Consider the following 17,919-nt stretch of genomic DNA (forward strand, 5'->3'; position numbering starts at 1 on the left):
TAGGGGAGATGGGGAAAGTGTTAATTGTTTAAATCCTGATCATCTGAGTTTCACTTTGACTCAGAAAATACCAAGGTCCAGGAACATATTTTTGAATCACTGTAACTCTCCATCCTAATGTGAGCTTGTAAGTGAGATGCTAAGGAGACAGCTGTGCTGTAAGGAGCTGCCCTCTCTATACCCTGTGCAAGTGTCATTACAGTCTGACTGCAGAGTAGATGGAAGAAGGAAGATGGAAGGAGACTGCTTGCATTCCAAGCTCAGGGTAATTTCTAATAGCTGGTCAGTATACTTCACCTCCTAGCTGAACACAAATGTGATATCAAAATCCAGAAGCAGGAAAATGGTCCAAAGGAGGACATGTAGAGGACGCAGGTGCCACTAAATGCAAATCATGAAAGAACAAGTTTAGGGGCTGGAGATTTAGCTCAGTGGCATAAGCGCCTGTCTTGCAAGCAGGCAGTCGTGAGTTCGATCCCCGGTACTGACAAAAAGGAAAAAGACGACAAAAAAACAAAACAAAAAAAAAAACAAGTTTACTCTTGGCAATGAAAGCCAGAGGGAATGTGTGGAGGGTGAGGTTAAACTGCAGAAATGTTTGCCCTGGGATCCATAGAAGATGTCTGTCAGTAAATATCCCTCAAGGCTTCACTGACAGCGATAATTCTCCCTGATCTCCTACCCACTTAGAGGTATATTAACATCTTTATCCAATGATATCTCACATTCTTACCAAATTGTTCACATTTTCATTTTATCTCTCCCAGCTGTCTGCTCAATTCTTGGAATACGGAAACCTTTCACTCTTGAGTCCTCAAGCTTTTAGAATTGAATCAGGATGAGGATGCTGAAAGAAACCTCAAGGATTTCCTTTAGTATAGTCCTCTGGCTTAGTGGACAATAAGCAGGAAGGCCAGAGAATTCAAATTATTTATTTAAGGTCACACTGCTACATAATGACAACAGAGCTGATTATCTTAGGGCTCTAAGACAAAATACTCTACCCAGTCTACATAAATCCATGCTTCATTAGTAACCCATTGCCCCTCCACATATTTCTAGAGACTGAGGTACATGGACGTAGTTAGTAGATATTAATAGGACTAAACAATACATGAGCTTAAGCCAAGAATTTTCCATACACTTTAAGAAACTGAGCACTTGCAACTATGTTCATTTCAGGCCCAGAAAGTCCATGTGAAGCGCAAGAATTACTCTCTAAGACAACACTGTTCAATATGGTCACCACTAGGCACATGTATTTAGCACTCAAAATGTGACTCCTCCAAAATGAGATACGTCTTATCTGTAAAATACACATAGGAGTATAAAGATGTCACATGAACAGAAGAATGAAAGTACCTCTTAAAGTAATTTTATACAGATTACATGTCGAAAAGATAATATTTAGATATATCAAATAAAACACATTAAAGTCAATTTCAACTATTTCTTTTCTTTTTTAATGTGGCCACTAGAAATTTTTAAATTACATCTGAGGCTCTCATGATATTTCTATTGACTAGCACTGTTCTAAGACACTGCTAACCCTTTTCCTATCCACTTCCTTAATCCTTCCAAAAAGACTGGAATCTACCATCTGCAGAGGTTACTTAAATATCTGGACACATCCAGCAGTTGTGCATCGAGGAGGACACTGGGAAGTCAAGGGTGGGGATTTCTGGCTAAGTGGTCATGGTGAGAGTAATTAGGTCTCTCTAACCTGAAGGCTTGTGAATCCATAAAGTGCTTGACTTGCCATTCTCTAGAATCTTCCTGCCATCTAAACAATGCAAAGTTCTCAATATACATGGATAAACCTTAGCTCTGCTCAGGGGTGAAATACATGTGGCAGGAAAGAAGCACACTGCATAAAGGAGAAAAAAACCCCAAAGTGCTGAATCTAACTTGCGCCACCTATTCTTCCCACCAGCATCTAATGAAACACACTTGTGTGTACTTTTTTATGATGTGTTTGAAAAAGCTATGAAGTTTATATAAGGATTTAGAAAAAAATAAGGAACTCACTCTTTGTCCTGCTGTCCATCTCTGTTTTCGACAAGTCTGGAGTTGCTGTAGTTGGAGGTAACTTCTTCCCGATAGTCTGAGGAGGTAAAAATGATAACTTTATACATCAAGATGATGCTCTTCAGTAAGCAAGGAATAAATTCAAGATCATCATATGAGGGACCAGGGATACAGCTCAGTGGTGTAGCATCTGCCTGGCAAGCGCGCAGTCCTGAGTTCGATTTACGGCCCTACCCCTAAAAAAGATCATCAGGTCAGAAGCTAACTGTATCAACAGAGACACAGTACCTGGTCTACTGAGGGTGCTCTAAAGTAACTCTGGAGTGGAAGAACAGAAATAAGAAGATGAAATGAAAGAAAAAAATACCGACACAAAGAGCCACAAGGACAGATGGATATGCAGGTGGATAGGCAGGCAGAAGCCAGGAAGCCCAGGGCAAATAAGTCTTACTGTGACACCTCAGAGTCATCTAAGAATCATCTAGAATCATCTTAGAATCAGTTAAGATTCTACCACCTTCATCATGGGTATGAACAAATACACTCTCCTCCTCCAGGATGGGTCTACCAGCCAAAATGAAAACAAGGAAGGTCAGCAGGTCCTTCCCATTCTTTGGGGCCTCGAGAAGGTCCTATGCCTTGGGCCTCATGTATCTGCCAACTAGTTAAAACACGAAAAGACTGTTAGTTTGCTTTGATTCACTTCCTTTCTTTTACTTGAATCTAATTCTATTATCATTCACTGTTAAGAACCCTTCATAGAGAAGACCAGATGTTGTCTCTGTTCAGAGATGTTCTTAAAACTAAGACTGCTCAACAGTTCCAAACTAAACCAAACAAAAACAGAGTGAAACAAAACCTACAAACCAACCAACTCGATGGTTCCAGAGATGGGGGCTGTTCCCACTCTTCTCCAGGTCACCATACTTGGGTGACCACGATTTAATGCGTTAGAAAAACATCTATTGATACTAGAGCAATAACATCATGACCAAACTGCTGGGTAAAGGGACCTTGCCCACGATGAAGTGCTGTGCCAGGAAGAACTGCAGCCAGCAGGAAACAAACATTTTTTGCCTCTTGGACACATGAAGAGGAATGAGCTGCATAATTCAAAAACTGGCATAGTGAAATTTTTCTTTGAATAAAACAGATTCACCTCAGTTTTTAATTTGAAAAAGTCCTTCATGCTTGAAACAGTGAAACTAACATTAAATATGAATAAATCACAGGAAGAGGATAAGATAAATCAAATTTTTGGCTCTTCATGAATTTTTAAAAGCATTTGTGACAGAAAGCCTTTACGTTTTACACAGTGACATTTTTATTTAGTGCTGCCAGGCTTCTATATTGGATAAAAAATGAAACCCCAAATAATACGCCACTTATCAACTGCTGCTAAGCACTCAAACTAATAACAGTTTATGCTTCTAAGGAAACATCAGGGAAAGAAAAATGCTTGATGTTCTTCTGCCATAGGTCAAAAAAAATTTTTTTTGAGACAAGGTCTTACTATGTAGTTTAGACTAGCCTTGAACTCATTATGTAGCCCAGCCTGGCCTCAAATTCACAAGGATCTTCCTGCCTCAGACTCCAGAGTTCCAAAATTACAGGAATGCAACACCATGCCCAGCTTCATAAGGTCAAATGCAATGAAGAACTATTTGTAGAATTATCTTGAAATGTTAGGTACGGTCATAAAACTAGAAACACTCAAAGCATTTCATTTATATTCCTGTTCATACTTACAACAGCATCCCTGTTTTTGCTTTTTGGGACTAGAACAATGTACCACTACTCTTAATGTTTTAGGGAAAAGAAAACAAAAACAATTAGAACTTCACTCATTATTCTCAATGGAAGAAGAAAAACAGAAAAATGCAAAAGAGAACATTATTTCCAATTCTGACTTTGTTTGATTTCCTTAGAAAAAAGAGACATGCAATAGTTTAGGCTTTAAATCAGATGCCTTCCTTTGGGGAAACTTGTAGGTTGTATATTTTTATCCTTTCTTTGGTAACAAAAAAAGTACTGCCCTCACATCTGAGGTCCTTGTCTACCAGAATGACCAAGCTAAAAGACATCAGAAAAGACTACCAGTTAAACACATTTTGGCACAGAAAGAGACACAAAGCAATGATTACTCTGTTTTTCCCCCTATTTTAGAAATCACAGCTCACTGGCCTCTGTGTGGATCCCAGAAACAGGATGATGATGAAGTTGGTATTATACTCATCTTCTAGGGAATGCTGCACCTTAAATCTCTCCTTGCCCTGTGTGGGCCATGAGTACAAGTCTAAAGGACAACAAATTTCTCCCCTCTCAGCCTCATCCTGCAGGTGTTCCAGAGATGGAAATATTCTGGGCTTTGTCTCTTCTTTATAACTTAGAACTAGGCAAGTGTGCAACCAGCACCACCTGAGAACTTGTTAGCAAAGCAAATTCCCAGGCCCCACCCCAGACTTTCTTAATCAGAAACTTGGGGGATGGTGCCCGGCAGTGTCAGAGGGAAATCATCCTCCATAGGATTCTGATGCATGGTCAGCTTTGAGAACTATCGACCCAGATGTAGCAGAGATTCCAGGAGTATTAATCATGTGCAAAGCTTTGCTTGAACTAAAAACTAAGTAGTCTCCTACTTTATAAAACATCTTTTTCACTTTCCTCCTCTTCTTTTCCTTTTCCACCAAATCCCTTCTACCTTCTTTAGTATCACTGGCATTAGAACTTATCATTACTATGAAACTACACACATGTGTATGTCATGTATAACTGGAGATCAGCTATGATGATGAAGACCTTGGTAGAAAGAAAAATTAGAAATTCTCTTGTATACATCTCTCCTGCACTTCATAGGCAGAAAGAGAGGAAGTCAGGCCTGCCATGGCAACCACAGAGGATTGAAGATCTTCACTTGTGGCTTCCTCCACAGAATGCCAAAGTCTTGCCCTCCTGGGAACCATAAAGAAGATAGCTTATGCAGAATGTGTATCAGTCAGGTGCCTATAGGCTGTGTTGATCCTGCACAGGTCTTACCTCCTAAGAAATCAGCAAACAGGCCCATTTCACTATGTGACTTTGGAAGGAACAGATTCTCAAGCTCCATGCACTAGCTAGGCACAAAATTTTGCCTTCCTTTGTGTGAAGTAGCTACAGACTTCTCAGCATATACATCCATATGTTGTCTTGTCCCCTAACCCAGAAGACACTACTTGCTATAGGAGTGTTTATGCCATAAAGGATGTATAGGGCCGAACACTTCAGAGTACCACCATGGATCTATTTCAAAATAGTCATCAACAGATTGCTATTACTTTCATCTCTCTTATATCACAATCTCAATTTTAAAACTAATTTTAAAAAATAAATAATTCATAAAATTCATTCTGAGATAGAAGAATTAAAAAAGAAAAAAGGAAACTCTTAATTCTAAGGCATGCTCAAAGTTACCCAAGATCATCTCTATCTGTAGTCTATATCTTTGTACTGTTAAGCTTGCTTATGCGGTAGGCTTGTTTGTTTGGTTTTTCAGGTTCGTCATACCCAAATCCATTAAAGATACCGTAACTCTATTGACTTTCATTGTGAATATGCTAATAAGGTAAAGGGCAGCAATCTGACTTTAAAATGAAGAAACAGATTTTACTGGGTTCAAAGAACATTTTTAGGCAAAACATCTTAAATACCCACCTTAAAAGACACCTCCAAAAACACATACATATCCCCAACCCCAGACCACAGTGGGCTCTATTTTCTCTGAGTGTGTAGTTCTTTAACTCAGCCTAATAAATCTATCTGTGTCTCTCACTGATGTGTCCTGAAATTTTTCTGGGATGAGTCTACTGAACCTACTTTGTGAGAGGAGCAAGTTCAAGTCTCCATCTCCTCTTTGGGGAACCTCTTCAGACTCCATCTGTTGACAATTTCTTTAAACATTTAACATTGGTCCCTTTCCCTTTAGCTCTCTTGCCAACAGTATTAAATAAATTTGGGGGGTTTTGTGTACAGTGAGAATTTCACACATATTCCTAGCTGTACAAGATCCAGTAACACAGCACCAGAATCCTGTTTAACTCAATAGCATAAAATCACTCCTCCAATTCTATTGTAATTCACATGCAAACTGCTTTACCTGTACATGGACGTGTCTAATTACAGGACAATGTTAATGAGAATGTTTAAATCCTGTTTCTGAAAGTCCCTCTCCAAAGATTATCACATACCATGCCACACAGAATCATAAAGACAGCAAGATCAGGTAGGGAGGGGAGAAAAAGGGAGTGCCCTGTATCCTACCAGCTAAAGCCCCACAGTCAGGCTTTCTTAAGCCGAGAAGCTTCTCAAGCTACTCAAACACTCACACAAAGCCAAACACAAAAGATGACCTTTCCAACAGCTGGTGATATCCATATTAAAGTATGACTCTTTAATGGAATTTTTTATGACACTAGCATCTGACCATTTCTATCCAGTATAGATTATGTGCCTGTTCAACAAGAAAGCAGCAGTATATTGACCATCACTGTGAATACTGAAATACCCCCAAGATCCTGGCTCTCTATGGTGGTGTATTGTTACCACAAATCCTGCTTATCTAAAGGAAATGGAAGATATAAGGTACTGGACACAGTGATGGGACAAGGAACACAACAGTATCTACATATGACTATATGTACAACTTTTCAGGTTTTGTTTTCCAGTTACTTATAAAAATACTCAAACTGCTATTAAAAACTCCCTGTAAATTTTATATTTATCCTGACACGCACCCTTCATGAACACCTACAACTGAAGACATTATGAAAAGTCTTTCTAGCTTCCAGCAAGAAATCGTAGGACCACAGTAGAAGCTCCACGAGCCAACTCACCTTGGACCCAGAAAAGAACTAGCACAAAGAAATGTCTTTACAATGGAATGCCTTGTGTGATCCCACTGGAAAGCTGCACATTTACATTACCAACTGTCAAATTCCCTGCATTTGATGAGCCCAACTTAATCTGTATGGTACTGGCAGAAGATATACCACAGCAAAACGTAACTCTAAATTCTAAAAATAAGCATTCTGGAAGCTGATACAGAAGGAATTTGAGTTCAAGGCCAGCCCAGACTACATAACCTGCCTCAAAAAAAAAATTTAAAAAAATCTAAAAATAAAAAGGCATGATTCAGTGAAAGGAAAAACTAAATTTATGCTTCCATTTTATAAATAGGATTTACCTTTGAAATACCTTCTAAAGCATTATGTTAATTACTTCTCCAAAGGGACATACATCAGTCCATTTTTAAACTTGGCTATAAGGAAAAGTAAAATGTAAAAATGAATTTTCTGATCATGAAATTGGACTTAAGGCTTATTCATATGGTGTTTATTTCCCTAGTTGTCTCAAAAAGGTAAAGAAGACTAAAATTACATTAAACCTCTTTGCCTAATCACAGTTATAGATCTTGCCAGATTCAAATCATGCTTTATAAGCATTTGTGAAGCACATCATATTTAGCAGTGTAACTCTGTCACAACAGACACAGATACACACACACACACTCATTGGGGATTGAACCCTTGATTCCCTCTTTTTGCACCTTCCTATAGCTCATCTATCACCAAAAGTCTGGTTTAAGATTCATTCCCTCTGCTTTGAATATAGTCTCGTTACCATCTCAGGAATTATCTCAATAGTTTTCTGGATGAGGATCACATCCTACATTCATTTTGCTTCAGTTGACCTCCTCTAAGACTGAAATCTTAAACACTCTCTAATGTCACCCTTTAATATACCTACACCAAAGCACTCAGGATATATAGTTTCTTAATTGATATCCATTTAAATTCTCAAATTCCAGAAGAAATGTAAGTGTTTATGTCCAATTATAACATTTCCTATCTCCTAACAGCTCATGTCTTCCTTAAAAGTTCTCAAGACTAATACCAAACTTTCTCTAAATACAAGATAATTCCATTCTGGATTCTTCCATTAAGTCTTTCAATCTATCAATCAAATCTTCAGTATATATCATCCTACTGGATTACAAGTACCCATATGAGGTCTGTGTGTATATTGTATTATATTACACTGTATTGGTGTGTAATCTAGAATTTAAGCCAAATTCTGTTATTTATTATGAATTTTTATTTCTGCTAGAATATGATCATTCAGTTCACTTGTTTGCTATTTACACACCTCTAGAGACCTTGTCCTAAAAAACTGGAAAGTATCTTATCGCAGAGTCAGAGAAAAGAGTAAGATCCTGTTTTTGTCAAAACACTATAAATTTTTGAAGATTTAGTAAGGGCTCCCATTCATGTTGGGGAAACTCAGTGTTGAAGATTGAGTCAAAACCTACTTAGGTGTGTAATGGGGTGAAGAACATATATTTAAACAATGTTAAAGTCACAGAAGGCAGCTTTTCAAAAACCTGACATATATGGAAATATTGCTTATATTTTATACCTACAGTTCCCGAGACAGGAGCCTGCATGCTATTTTGTTGTAAGATCTTCTTATTCACAAAAGCTGAACAAACGAAACTAAATTTCCTTCTCATATACCACTTTGGCAAAATGCAATTTACCATTTTACTATGAGGGATTGGATTTTTTTCATTGTTATAATAGATAAAAGAAAACTGTAAACATTCCTTGTATCAGAAGACTAGTTTCTAAACTGTGATTAGTAATACCTTATTTTAGGTTTATTTGGGGAATTTAAGAGTGGGTGAGAGAGAAAAAGATGGTACAGCAAGTGTGAGCATTATGAGGCTGTTTTAGATCATGTGCTTGTCCAGTGTTTCAACACAAGACTATGTTGCACACAAGTGGACCAAGCCCTAATTTTCCTATAAAGTACCCGTATGAAGTCAGTTCACATACAAAAATCCTTTCTAGATCTAAAACATGTTTACTTATCCAATCACAACATGCTCCCAGCTACTGTCCCTACCTGGGGTGGTATCTCTTACCTCAGTATATTGGAGTCCATCTTACCTGTAAGATTCAACTAGATCCCAGCTGACTAATGTAGCTACTTTCATGAATATTTTCTGTTGAAAGTACGTCACATTTGTTTGTGCCATTTTTACATGTAAGAGACACTTAAGGGCAAAATCATATTTTAATCATTTGCTTTGTACCTCTAAAAATGAAAGGTTTTCAACCAGTCAGCTGGTCAGCATTCTTTTCTGGAACTACCATAAGCCTCAACCAAAGTTGAGCACATAAACATGAGCAAGTAGAGCCCTAGGATTTTAAACAAACTCAAAATTTAGCAGCAGAAACAGATTCATTAACAGAGCATCATAGTGCCAAGGAATAACACTACAATAAAGGTATGCGTAGAAGAGAAAAAAGAGCCAGTCACAAATCTATATGGGAAAATGTACCTCACAGACAGCAAAGATGAGGCTCACATTAAATTCTGAAAGATGATTTAGAATTGGCCAGAACATGGTGCGAAGGGTATCTGAGTTGAAGAAAATGTAGGAAAGCAAGGCAAGAACGCATGCAGGAGCTGGGCACCGTGGCACAAGCTGTAGTTCCAGCACGTGGGAGGCTAAAGCAGGATGGTTTGAGCCCGGGAGTCCAAATGCAGCCTAGGGAGCATACTCAGGCCCAGCATCAGACAGCAATGCATGTGGGGGACGAGGGCTTCCTAGCACAGGATGGGAATGCAGGGAGTGGTGCGGGGAATGGAGGTGAAAGGAGAGCTGCTTGGGCCAAGAGATCAGCCAGGTAAATTAGAGCCAATGTTACAGCAGTGGTGCTTTATGCTCAAGTAACTGGTCATCATGAAGAGTAAGCAGAGGTGCAGCATGGTCAAAACTGTGACTTTAAGACTGCTAATAAAGGAAAAAGAAAGGAAAGGACATGAAAAAGGACATCTGACACAATAATCCAACTAACGCAGTGAAACAACAGATGTAAAACAGAGATTTGAGGAAACACTTACTCTGCCTACCTAGCAATAGTTCAGTTACCACAGGCATAAATCAGTATTGTGACAAGGTTTAAATATGATGGAAAAAATCCCAATTCTGCAGTGCTCTTGAGTCTACACAGATGCACACTACAGAGTTACTGAGCACCAAGCATGTGTGAAGAACAACATTAAGTTCACATTCTAATTAATGACTCAAAGAGGTGGATTCAGTGGCTCCACTGTTGTTGTGGAGAATTTAATCTAATGGGAAGCATCACAGAAAATGTGTTTTTCAGTGTTCTGATGCTGGTGTAGAAACATTTAGTGGAAAAATAATGAGCCTGTAATAGTTTTTGAACATTCAGCTTCCTGTTAAAACACCAATCTACTACTTGAAAACTAAGCTTTTTTTAAAAAAACAGACATATAAGAAATTTTTGTCTTTTTGTTTTTGATTTTTGAGACAGGATCTCACTATGTAGTTCAAGTTGGTCTGGAGCTCACTGTGTAGCCAAGGGTGGCCTCAGTCTCACAGGGATCCTCCTGCCTGGCTCTCCAAGTGCTGGTATTACAGGCATGTGCTGCCATGCCTGGCTTTTTGTTGTTGTTAGTTTGTTACATTCACTTTGAAGACTTTGGAGAGTGCATATGTGAGTGTGTATTCATATTCTTATGTATAATCACTTGGAATCCACTAACTTATAAAAAGGCAAGGAACATTATTATCAAAAGTTACATAAGAACACTTAAAGATTACTTTATATTTTGCTTTTATTAGAAAGAATATACTTATTCAAAATAGGAGCTTCTTAAATATATGTAGAGGTTAGGTACGCAGCTTAAAAATCTTCCAGATGCATAGCTGTATACTTAGATAACTCCAAGCTGTTTCAAAAATAGAGATTCTCCCAAAAGAGATCAAATTAAGCTCACTCTAGTGGCTAATTAGCAAGACATCTGTAACAAGAGCAATCCATATCGTGGGCCTTTCATGAAAACTGCCTGGTGACAATGGTTGGAGTTCTTTCCCTTACTGTGGGAAAAGGTCCTCAACTCCTCTGCCTTGGAGTTCTGGCTACATCTCTTTATGTCTGTTTCATTAACCAGAAAGCGGGCATGGAGAGCAAGGCTGGTGCCTGGTCTCTGCATTCTTCCAGGTGTTTACTCATTAGAGGTGCTAAATATTCAGCATTTACTTCAGTTCAAGAGCAACAACAGCCCCTGGAAAATATTGAGATTTACACAGAAAGTACAATGTGCAATGCATTTTCAAAGTGCCAGGAATATACAAATGGAACAAAGAAACCCATTGTTCCTGTCACTGTCCACTGGTAAGAGTGTGTGAGCATCAGGCAGAAAAAGGCCTCTAAAAGCAGCCTTGCTAGCTATGTGATCTTGGGTAAGTTAGTTAACCTCTTTATGCATCCTTTACTTCTTCTGAAATGAAGAGAATGGTATATTCATCATAAATTTTCTAAGAGAGGTAAAGGAGAAAAAGTATGCAAAGTGCTTATTGCTACTGAATTAAAAATCAATTATCATAATACCTCTTTCTAGTAACAAAGAATGACTGCTCAATCACAACATTTTTTTAAACAGCAGGTTAGTTGCCTCATTCCTTTGCTTAGTTACTGAAGAGCAGGAAGCTAGACAGTCAGTAGATACTCATGGAGCAGAGACGAGCTTGGAGGAAAGTGATAAACCTGAAAAATGAGAAGGGACAAAACCACAGCCATCATCACAGTCACTCCCTGGGAGAAAAAGCAGACAGAACAAAGAAGACAAGAATACTGAGGAGGTCCAGAATCGACAGCCTACAGAGCTTTCAGGCCAATACAGCTTTGGTTAAGGTGACACCTACAGCGAGTGTGTACACGGAAGACCATCTCAGGAGCCCCTCAAGTGCAGGCCAAGACAACTGCTTCTGGCGGCACCCAAACTGCTATCTACTGTTAACGATGGAAACACAACAAGACGTGTGTCTGGGAAAAACGGCCTGTTGTCAGAGAACAGAAAGCCTTTTATTGAGAATTTTGATACTCAGGAGCAAACACACCACCATAGAAAATTACTCCAAGCCATCTTTTACAAAGCTTGGCATCCATTCAATAACAAAAAATGAACAGATCTTAAAAAACTCTGGGCCAGATTCTCATTCCAACGCAGTTAAACAGGGGCCAAATGAGACCACAAACTCCTGTGATGCAGATTTCTAAAGTCACTAGTAGAAGTTACTGACAGATACATAGATGTGACAAGCTGAATTCATAATCCTCTACCTGGAAGCGGCCAGGCCTCCTGCCAAAGGCTGCTCTTAAAGGCTCCTTTCAACATCAGCAAGGAAGAGAGAACTGGAATCCTGTTTAGATCCTACATGGAGTGCATTAAGTTCAACAAGCTTTTAAAGAATGCCTTCCACTATGCAGCCCACAAGGCACTTTTTCTACATTACTTTTATTTTTGTGTTAAGAAAGTGCTGTGTTCTCAAAGAAAATATGCAAAGTTTAAACACAATGTTGATGAGAATCAATGATACCACCAAATTCCAGTTCTCCCAGATTCTCTATGTAGCTAGAACCTGAAGATGAACCTCAGTGGTAGAGCACAAGCTTAGCATACATTCAATCCCCAGACCTCCTCCCAAAAAAACTCACACTGAGGCCTTTTAAAAAGATGTTCATAAAATTTTGTAATGATGTGGGAAATTTTATATAATCCTAAGTGAAACATACAAAATCATGGTGTGGGAAAAAATTATGTGTGTGGTGTGATCTCAACTACTTAAAAATGTGTGGTAAAAAAACTAAAAGTTAATATAAAAATGTTACCAGTGGTTGAGAGTGATTCAATTATAGCTGTCTTTTTCTTTATTTTTTATTGTTCAATGTTGTAAAAAAACAGCTATTTTTACAATCAAAAAACATAAAGTATTCTGATATAGCTATAAATGATGGTCTACTGGTATGTGTCCAGAAGGTCTGATTTGATTTGCAACACCTCCTAGCTAGAAATCCTAGGCGACTTTCATTAAAGTATTACCATATTTCCTTTTTCAAGTCATTAATAAGGATGTTAAGAGCATCAGATGTACAATGAGTCATGAAAGTAATTTGCAAGATACTACCTATCCATTTTTTGCCATTCACCATCACACTTTAAGAGTTATTCATCAGTACATATCTTCAGTGACTAAGTACATGAGGTAGAGTCATTTCCAACTAATGTTGTTCCAAATAAAGTATTGAGACATTTTACCAAATGTTTTCAAAATCGTTGTTTTATCAAATATTTCTTGCTCTTCTAATTAAACCCATGAACTTTTTCATACATATGAAAGGGACTGAAAAAGTTAATAACTTCCTGTAACTGTTTTATGTCTGATCAAAGACGATGCTTACAGAGCCCTCATTTCTCAGTCTTTAAAGAAGTACGAGTTTAAAAGGGTAAGATCTATTTGCACAGGGTTCTGAGCTTCATCATCCTCAGTTCTTTAGTCTTCAGAAGTAAAAGCCTCTTTAAAATGTAAGTCAAAGTAATTATTACAAATAGTTTCTCAAATGGTAGAAAAACCAAGTGTGATGAAAACCAGGCCACCCCACATTTTGAGATTTCAGGTTTTCCCTGCTACTTGCTAGAACTACTGTATTTATGTAAGTACATGACAATTTTTAAATTACATGTATTTCAGATACTTTTATTTCTTAGCTATTTGACCAACATCTCCAATTAACATGAACCTACCTTGCTTTTGCTGACTTATATAAAATTAAGACTGAGTCGTGTTTGGGTTTTTTTTCCATAAATTTCCAGTTTGGAGTAGGGGCAGATTGAATAAATGCATTTTTAAGAGGAACTGTTCTATAAATTTTGATCTGGTGGAGCAAAAGTTCCATATGGTCTGTACCTGGCTGTCATGTCCATCCTTTCATTCATTTTAACTTCAGATTAATAGCAAGTCTGAAGAGGAAGAAGATAACTTATAATGTAAAGTTATAAGTTATCTTTTATATGTGAGTTTTATGCAAATTAGATTCTCATCATTATGAACAATTGGTCTTTCCTTATTCATTTTATCTGTTCTCATTTTCCTCTACTAAAATATTTCCCTATTCTCTTTAAATATACAAAGATACAAAACCATACAAAACATAAAGCAAACCTTTACTTTAAAAAGGAATCATGAACTCACCAATTTTATTCATGTGCTTTCTTAAATGTTACTGTTTGCGGTTATGTTATTTTTAAAGGTGTACTTTGGTTTTTCAGGGGGAGTGAGCAAGACAAATTACCCAGTAAAATACCCTAATTGATACATTTTCTGTGCTTGAGAAAGACCTTGTCATTTCTATTACAATGGAGAATATTTGTTGCAATGTTCCCCACTTGTAAACATCCAAGGGTGCCAGCCCCTCTTTGTGTCTTCACCAAGATTTTCTATAGGATCCACACAGGGAAACTATAACACACATTCATAGAACATAATGACAAAGGAAGATAAAAAAAAAAACAGGAATGGTACTTTTGGAGTAAGTAAGGAATTCCTTACTCCCAAGTTATATTTAATTTACTTCAGGCAGATAGGTTTCAGATTGTTCATGTACCTAAATTTATAAGGATTTTGGGTGAAAGATTTCCACATTCTTGCACCACTGGTGCAATTAAGAGTATATTATCCCTTATCCGCAACTTTATCACCAGGCCTCAAGTTAAACAGAGTGCCATTTCCTACTGGGATAAGAGTCAAAGATCAAACCTTGCATAATTCATTTCCTAACAGACCCTAGTTGGTCATCTTCCTTTGCTCCAACTATTTCTCTACAATTCTTCACTTCTAGTTTCTTGAGCATTTCATCCACTGCCTTGCATCAGCAGCTCTTAGAGTACCCCTGCCTCTTTCTAGTCATTCAATTTCATGTCAAGACCATCAACCACCATCAGCATCTTTGTTTCATATAGAATTTCACTAGACAAAAGTCAGGGTTGGGTTACACACAAAGACACTACTCTATGACCCACAGAGCCTTTTTTGGGCTTGGAAACTTAACAATACTTCCCTGACCCAGCTGTATCTCTTTTGGCCTCTCATTAATTTTCTTAAGACCCCTTTTCATCTCATACAGACTGTTCTTCTTCTTTGTTGCCTATGACCTACAACTGAAGGTCACAAAATCCTAGAGCTGTTTGAACTCTTCAGTACTGCATACAAAAATTACACCAAAATGCCAGCGATCTTATAACACTTTACAGGAAAACACAGTAACCTTGCTCATTAGTTACAATCTGCTTACCTCTATATTGCACTTCGATAATGTGATATATATTGCTTGGGCAAATTATTATGTGTGGGAACAGACTTATCAGTTTAATAACATTTTTACATCTTCTGAATCAAAGAACACTATCTCTATTTTTATCACTTGAGAAATAGGATTCTAAATTATAAGTCTGCTTTATCTGCCCTTATCATTGCCTATCCAAATATAGAGGAGGTATTTAGGTTAGAAGCAAAAGAAATTAAATACACAGACATGCACGACTTATGTGGCATAAAGCTCTCTCCCACTACAATAGCCAGACAGTGCTGGGCAAGACAACAAATATGGACAACTCTAGGATCTAAATTCCTGACACGTTTGACACATTACATCACTTATCAAATTTTATCAACAGTCTTAAAAAAGTACCCCTAGAAGTTTCAGAAAAGCTGCCTCTAATGTTCAGAGAAAATAAAAACCCTAAGAAGTCAAAATAAAAAGGACAGAGCAGATGCTACCAAAACAAATGGAGCAAAACATATTAAAATCACTGGATGGTGAAAATGCTTAGTCAATGAAAGAAGAAAAAGAAAATAAGGCTGTAAATCCATCTTTACCACTCATAACTTCCTCATTTTAAATGAGCAAAACAAATATAACTTCTAAATGATATAGACCTCAATTTTCTGCTTCTCTTTTCCCAGCTCTGCTTATTGCATTCCTAAGTTTAAGGGTAAGTTTAATTGAGGCGGCACTTCCGAATCATAAGCCATTCATGAAATAGCTTAAGGGTGGCCTTTTAATAAAGAAGTGTCTTTTAAGGCAATTTTGGTACATTTTAAGTGGCTAATTGTTCATTTTATAGCCGAGGCTTAGAAAGAGAAAAATACCTGTTGGCAGTATAAGTGGGGCTTAGTGTGTCTGTGCTGCCTTTTATTTCTAGAGCATTTATGAGTATATATTTACTTTGGAATCTGGCTTCCAGGATTAAGAGCCCAGGTTAAGAATAAGGTTGTCATTTTTGCATCAGTTCAATGGTGTTCAATGCTACAGAGAAGTACAAAATAAGCTGCTGACTGATTAAACTCTGCGATCCGAATTCTTAAGTGTGAGAAAACACCCTCCACATGCAGTTAAAGTTAGCAAGAGAGCTTGTTGTAAGTGTGCCACATCTCATACGTCATTTAACTCAACTAAAGTCCACTTGGCTACAATCTCATTTTACTACTTGTGAGAGTATCAGAGAGAAAAGAGAAACTAGGCTCAAAGGTGTGATCATGTTAATGGCCACTCAGAAATATGTGCAACTTTGAATTTCAGGAATCAAAAGCATTTGCAAATCCCAGGGTATTAATATTATGAAATAATTGTTAGTACTAGTAAAGAATAAAAGAAAACCACAGTTAAATACTTACAGATAATTCTGTCTACCCCACTAAAGAATATAAATTGAGGTGCTGGGGATTTAGCTCAGTGGCATAAGCACCTGCCTGGCAAGTGCAAGGTTCATGAGTTTGATCCTCGGTACCACCCCCCAAAAAAACATAAATTGAATCAAATCAACAATTCAGTGAATCATTTATAAAAGGAAAGACCTTCATTTCTGATCCTAGAGTAGAAGGTAGCAAGAAGAAAATCATAAAAATTGCTTTTCCCACTATGTAAGATCAATCAATACCATCACTGGAATTAACAACAGCACAAAGGAGAAATTCATCTTTTCTCAAAACAACTATTTTGAAACCACTCTCCACATACCTCTAATTATAGATTCAAGTATGGCTATATGAAAAGCAGGAAACCTACTAACCACCTGGATGCTCCATGCATTTGTTTGTTTAGAGAATGTGGAAAAGGGAGACCTATTTCTTTTTTTAAGCAATCTGCAATCTGTTGGTATTATACAACCAGTCATCTGGTTAATGGTGATTCTTAAGTAGAAAACCTTCATCCCAATTTATAATTCTAAGATAAAAAGAATGATATTCTTTCCCCTGGGTGACAGGCAACATGAACACATATTAAACACAAATTCTGACCATAACGGGATACTACTCCACACCTAAAATTAGGATGGCTAACAGCAAAAACAGAAAATAGCCAAGTACTGCTGAGGATACAGAGAAATTACAATGCCTGTGCATGATCAATGGGATATAGTCACTACACTAAACAATATGAAGGTTCCTCAAAAACTAAAATTAAAATTACTACATGATCCAACAATCCCACTTCTGGGGACAGACCCAAAAGAATGAAGGCAGGGACACGTATCAGCATACTGATTTTTACTACAGCATTATTTACAATATAGAAAAGATGAAAACAACTCAATTGACAAGACACATAAAAGCCAACAAAATGTGATACATACATACAATGGACTATTGTTCAGCCCTAAAAAGGAAGGAAATTTTTATACAAACAACACAAAGGAAACTTGAATGCATTATGCTAAGTGACATAAGCCAAGCACAAAAGGGAAAATCTGTAGGATGCCACATAAAGTACCCAGTCAAATTCATTGAGATAGAAAGCAGGATGGTGGTTGCCAGAGGATGAGGGACCCCGCTCTAGGGGAGGTTGATATTTAATTGGTATAGAGTCTCAGTTTTGCAAGATTAAAAAGCTTTAGAGATGAGTAGTCATGATGGCTGCATTACTATGTGAATGTACTTAACACCACCAAACTATATCCTTAAAAAGTAGTTAAGATGGTAAA

At 37.5% G+C, this 17,919-nt stretch overlaps 1 protein-coding gene across 9 annotated transcripts in view; it reads right to left on the bottom strand.

The window, feature by feature from the left end:
• Positions 1-17,919, bottom strand: part of Sh3kbp1 (SH3 domain containing kinase binding protein 1) — a 324,470-nt gene that overhangs the window by 104,099 nt on the left and 202,452 nt on the right. For all 9 annotated transcript variants that reach the window (XM_023563617.2, XM_003466417.5, XM_023563616.2 and 6 more), the window contains one exon: positions 2,029-2,104. In XM_023563617.2, coding sequence (XP_023419385.1) covers positions 2,029-2,104 — 76 coding nt within the window. The remainder of the gene's footprint in view (positions 1-2,028; positions 2,105-17,919) is intronic.

The sequence above is a fragment of the Cavia porcellus genome, unplaced genomic scaffold (assembly GCF_034190915.1).
Source record: "Cavia porcellus strain 051 isolate PalLab524CR breed Dunkin Hartley unplaced genomic scaffold, mCavPor4.1 scaffold_33, whole genome shotgun sequence".
Classification (NCBI taxonomy): Eukaryota; Metazoa; Chordata; class Mammalia; order Rodentia; family Caviidae; genus Cavia; species Cavia porcellus.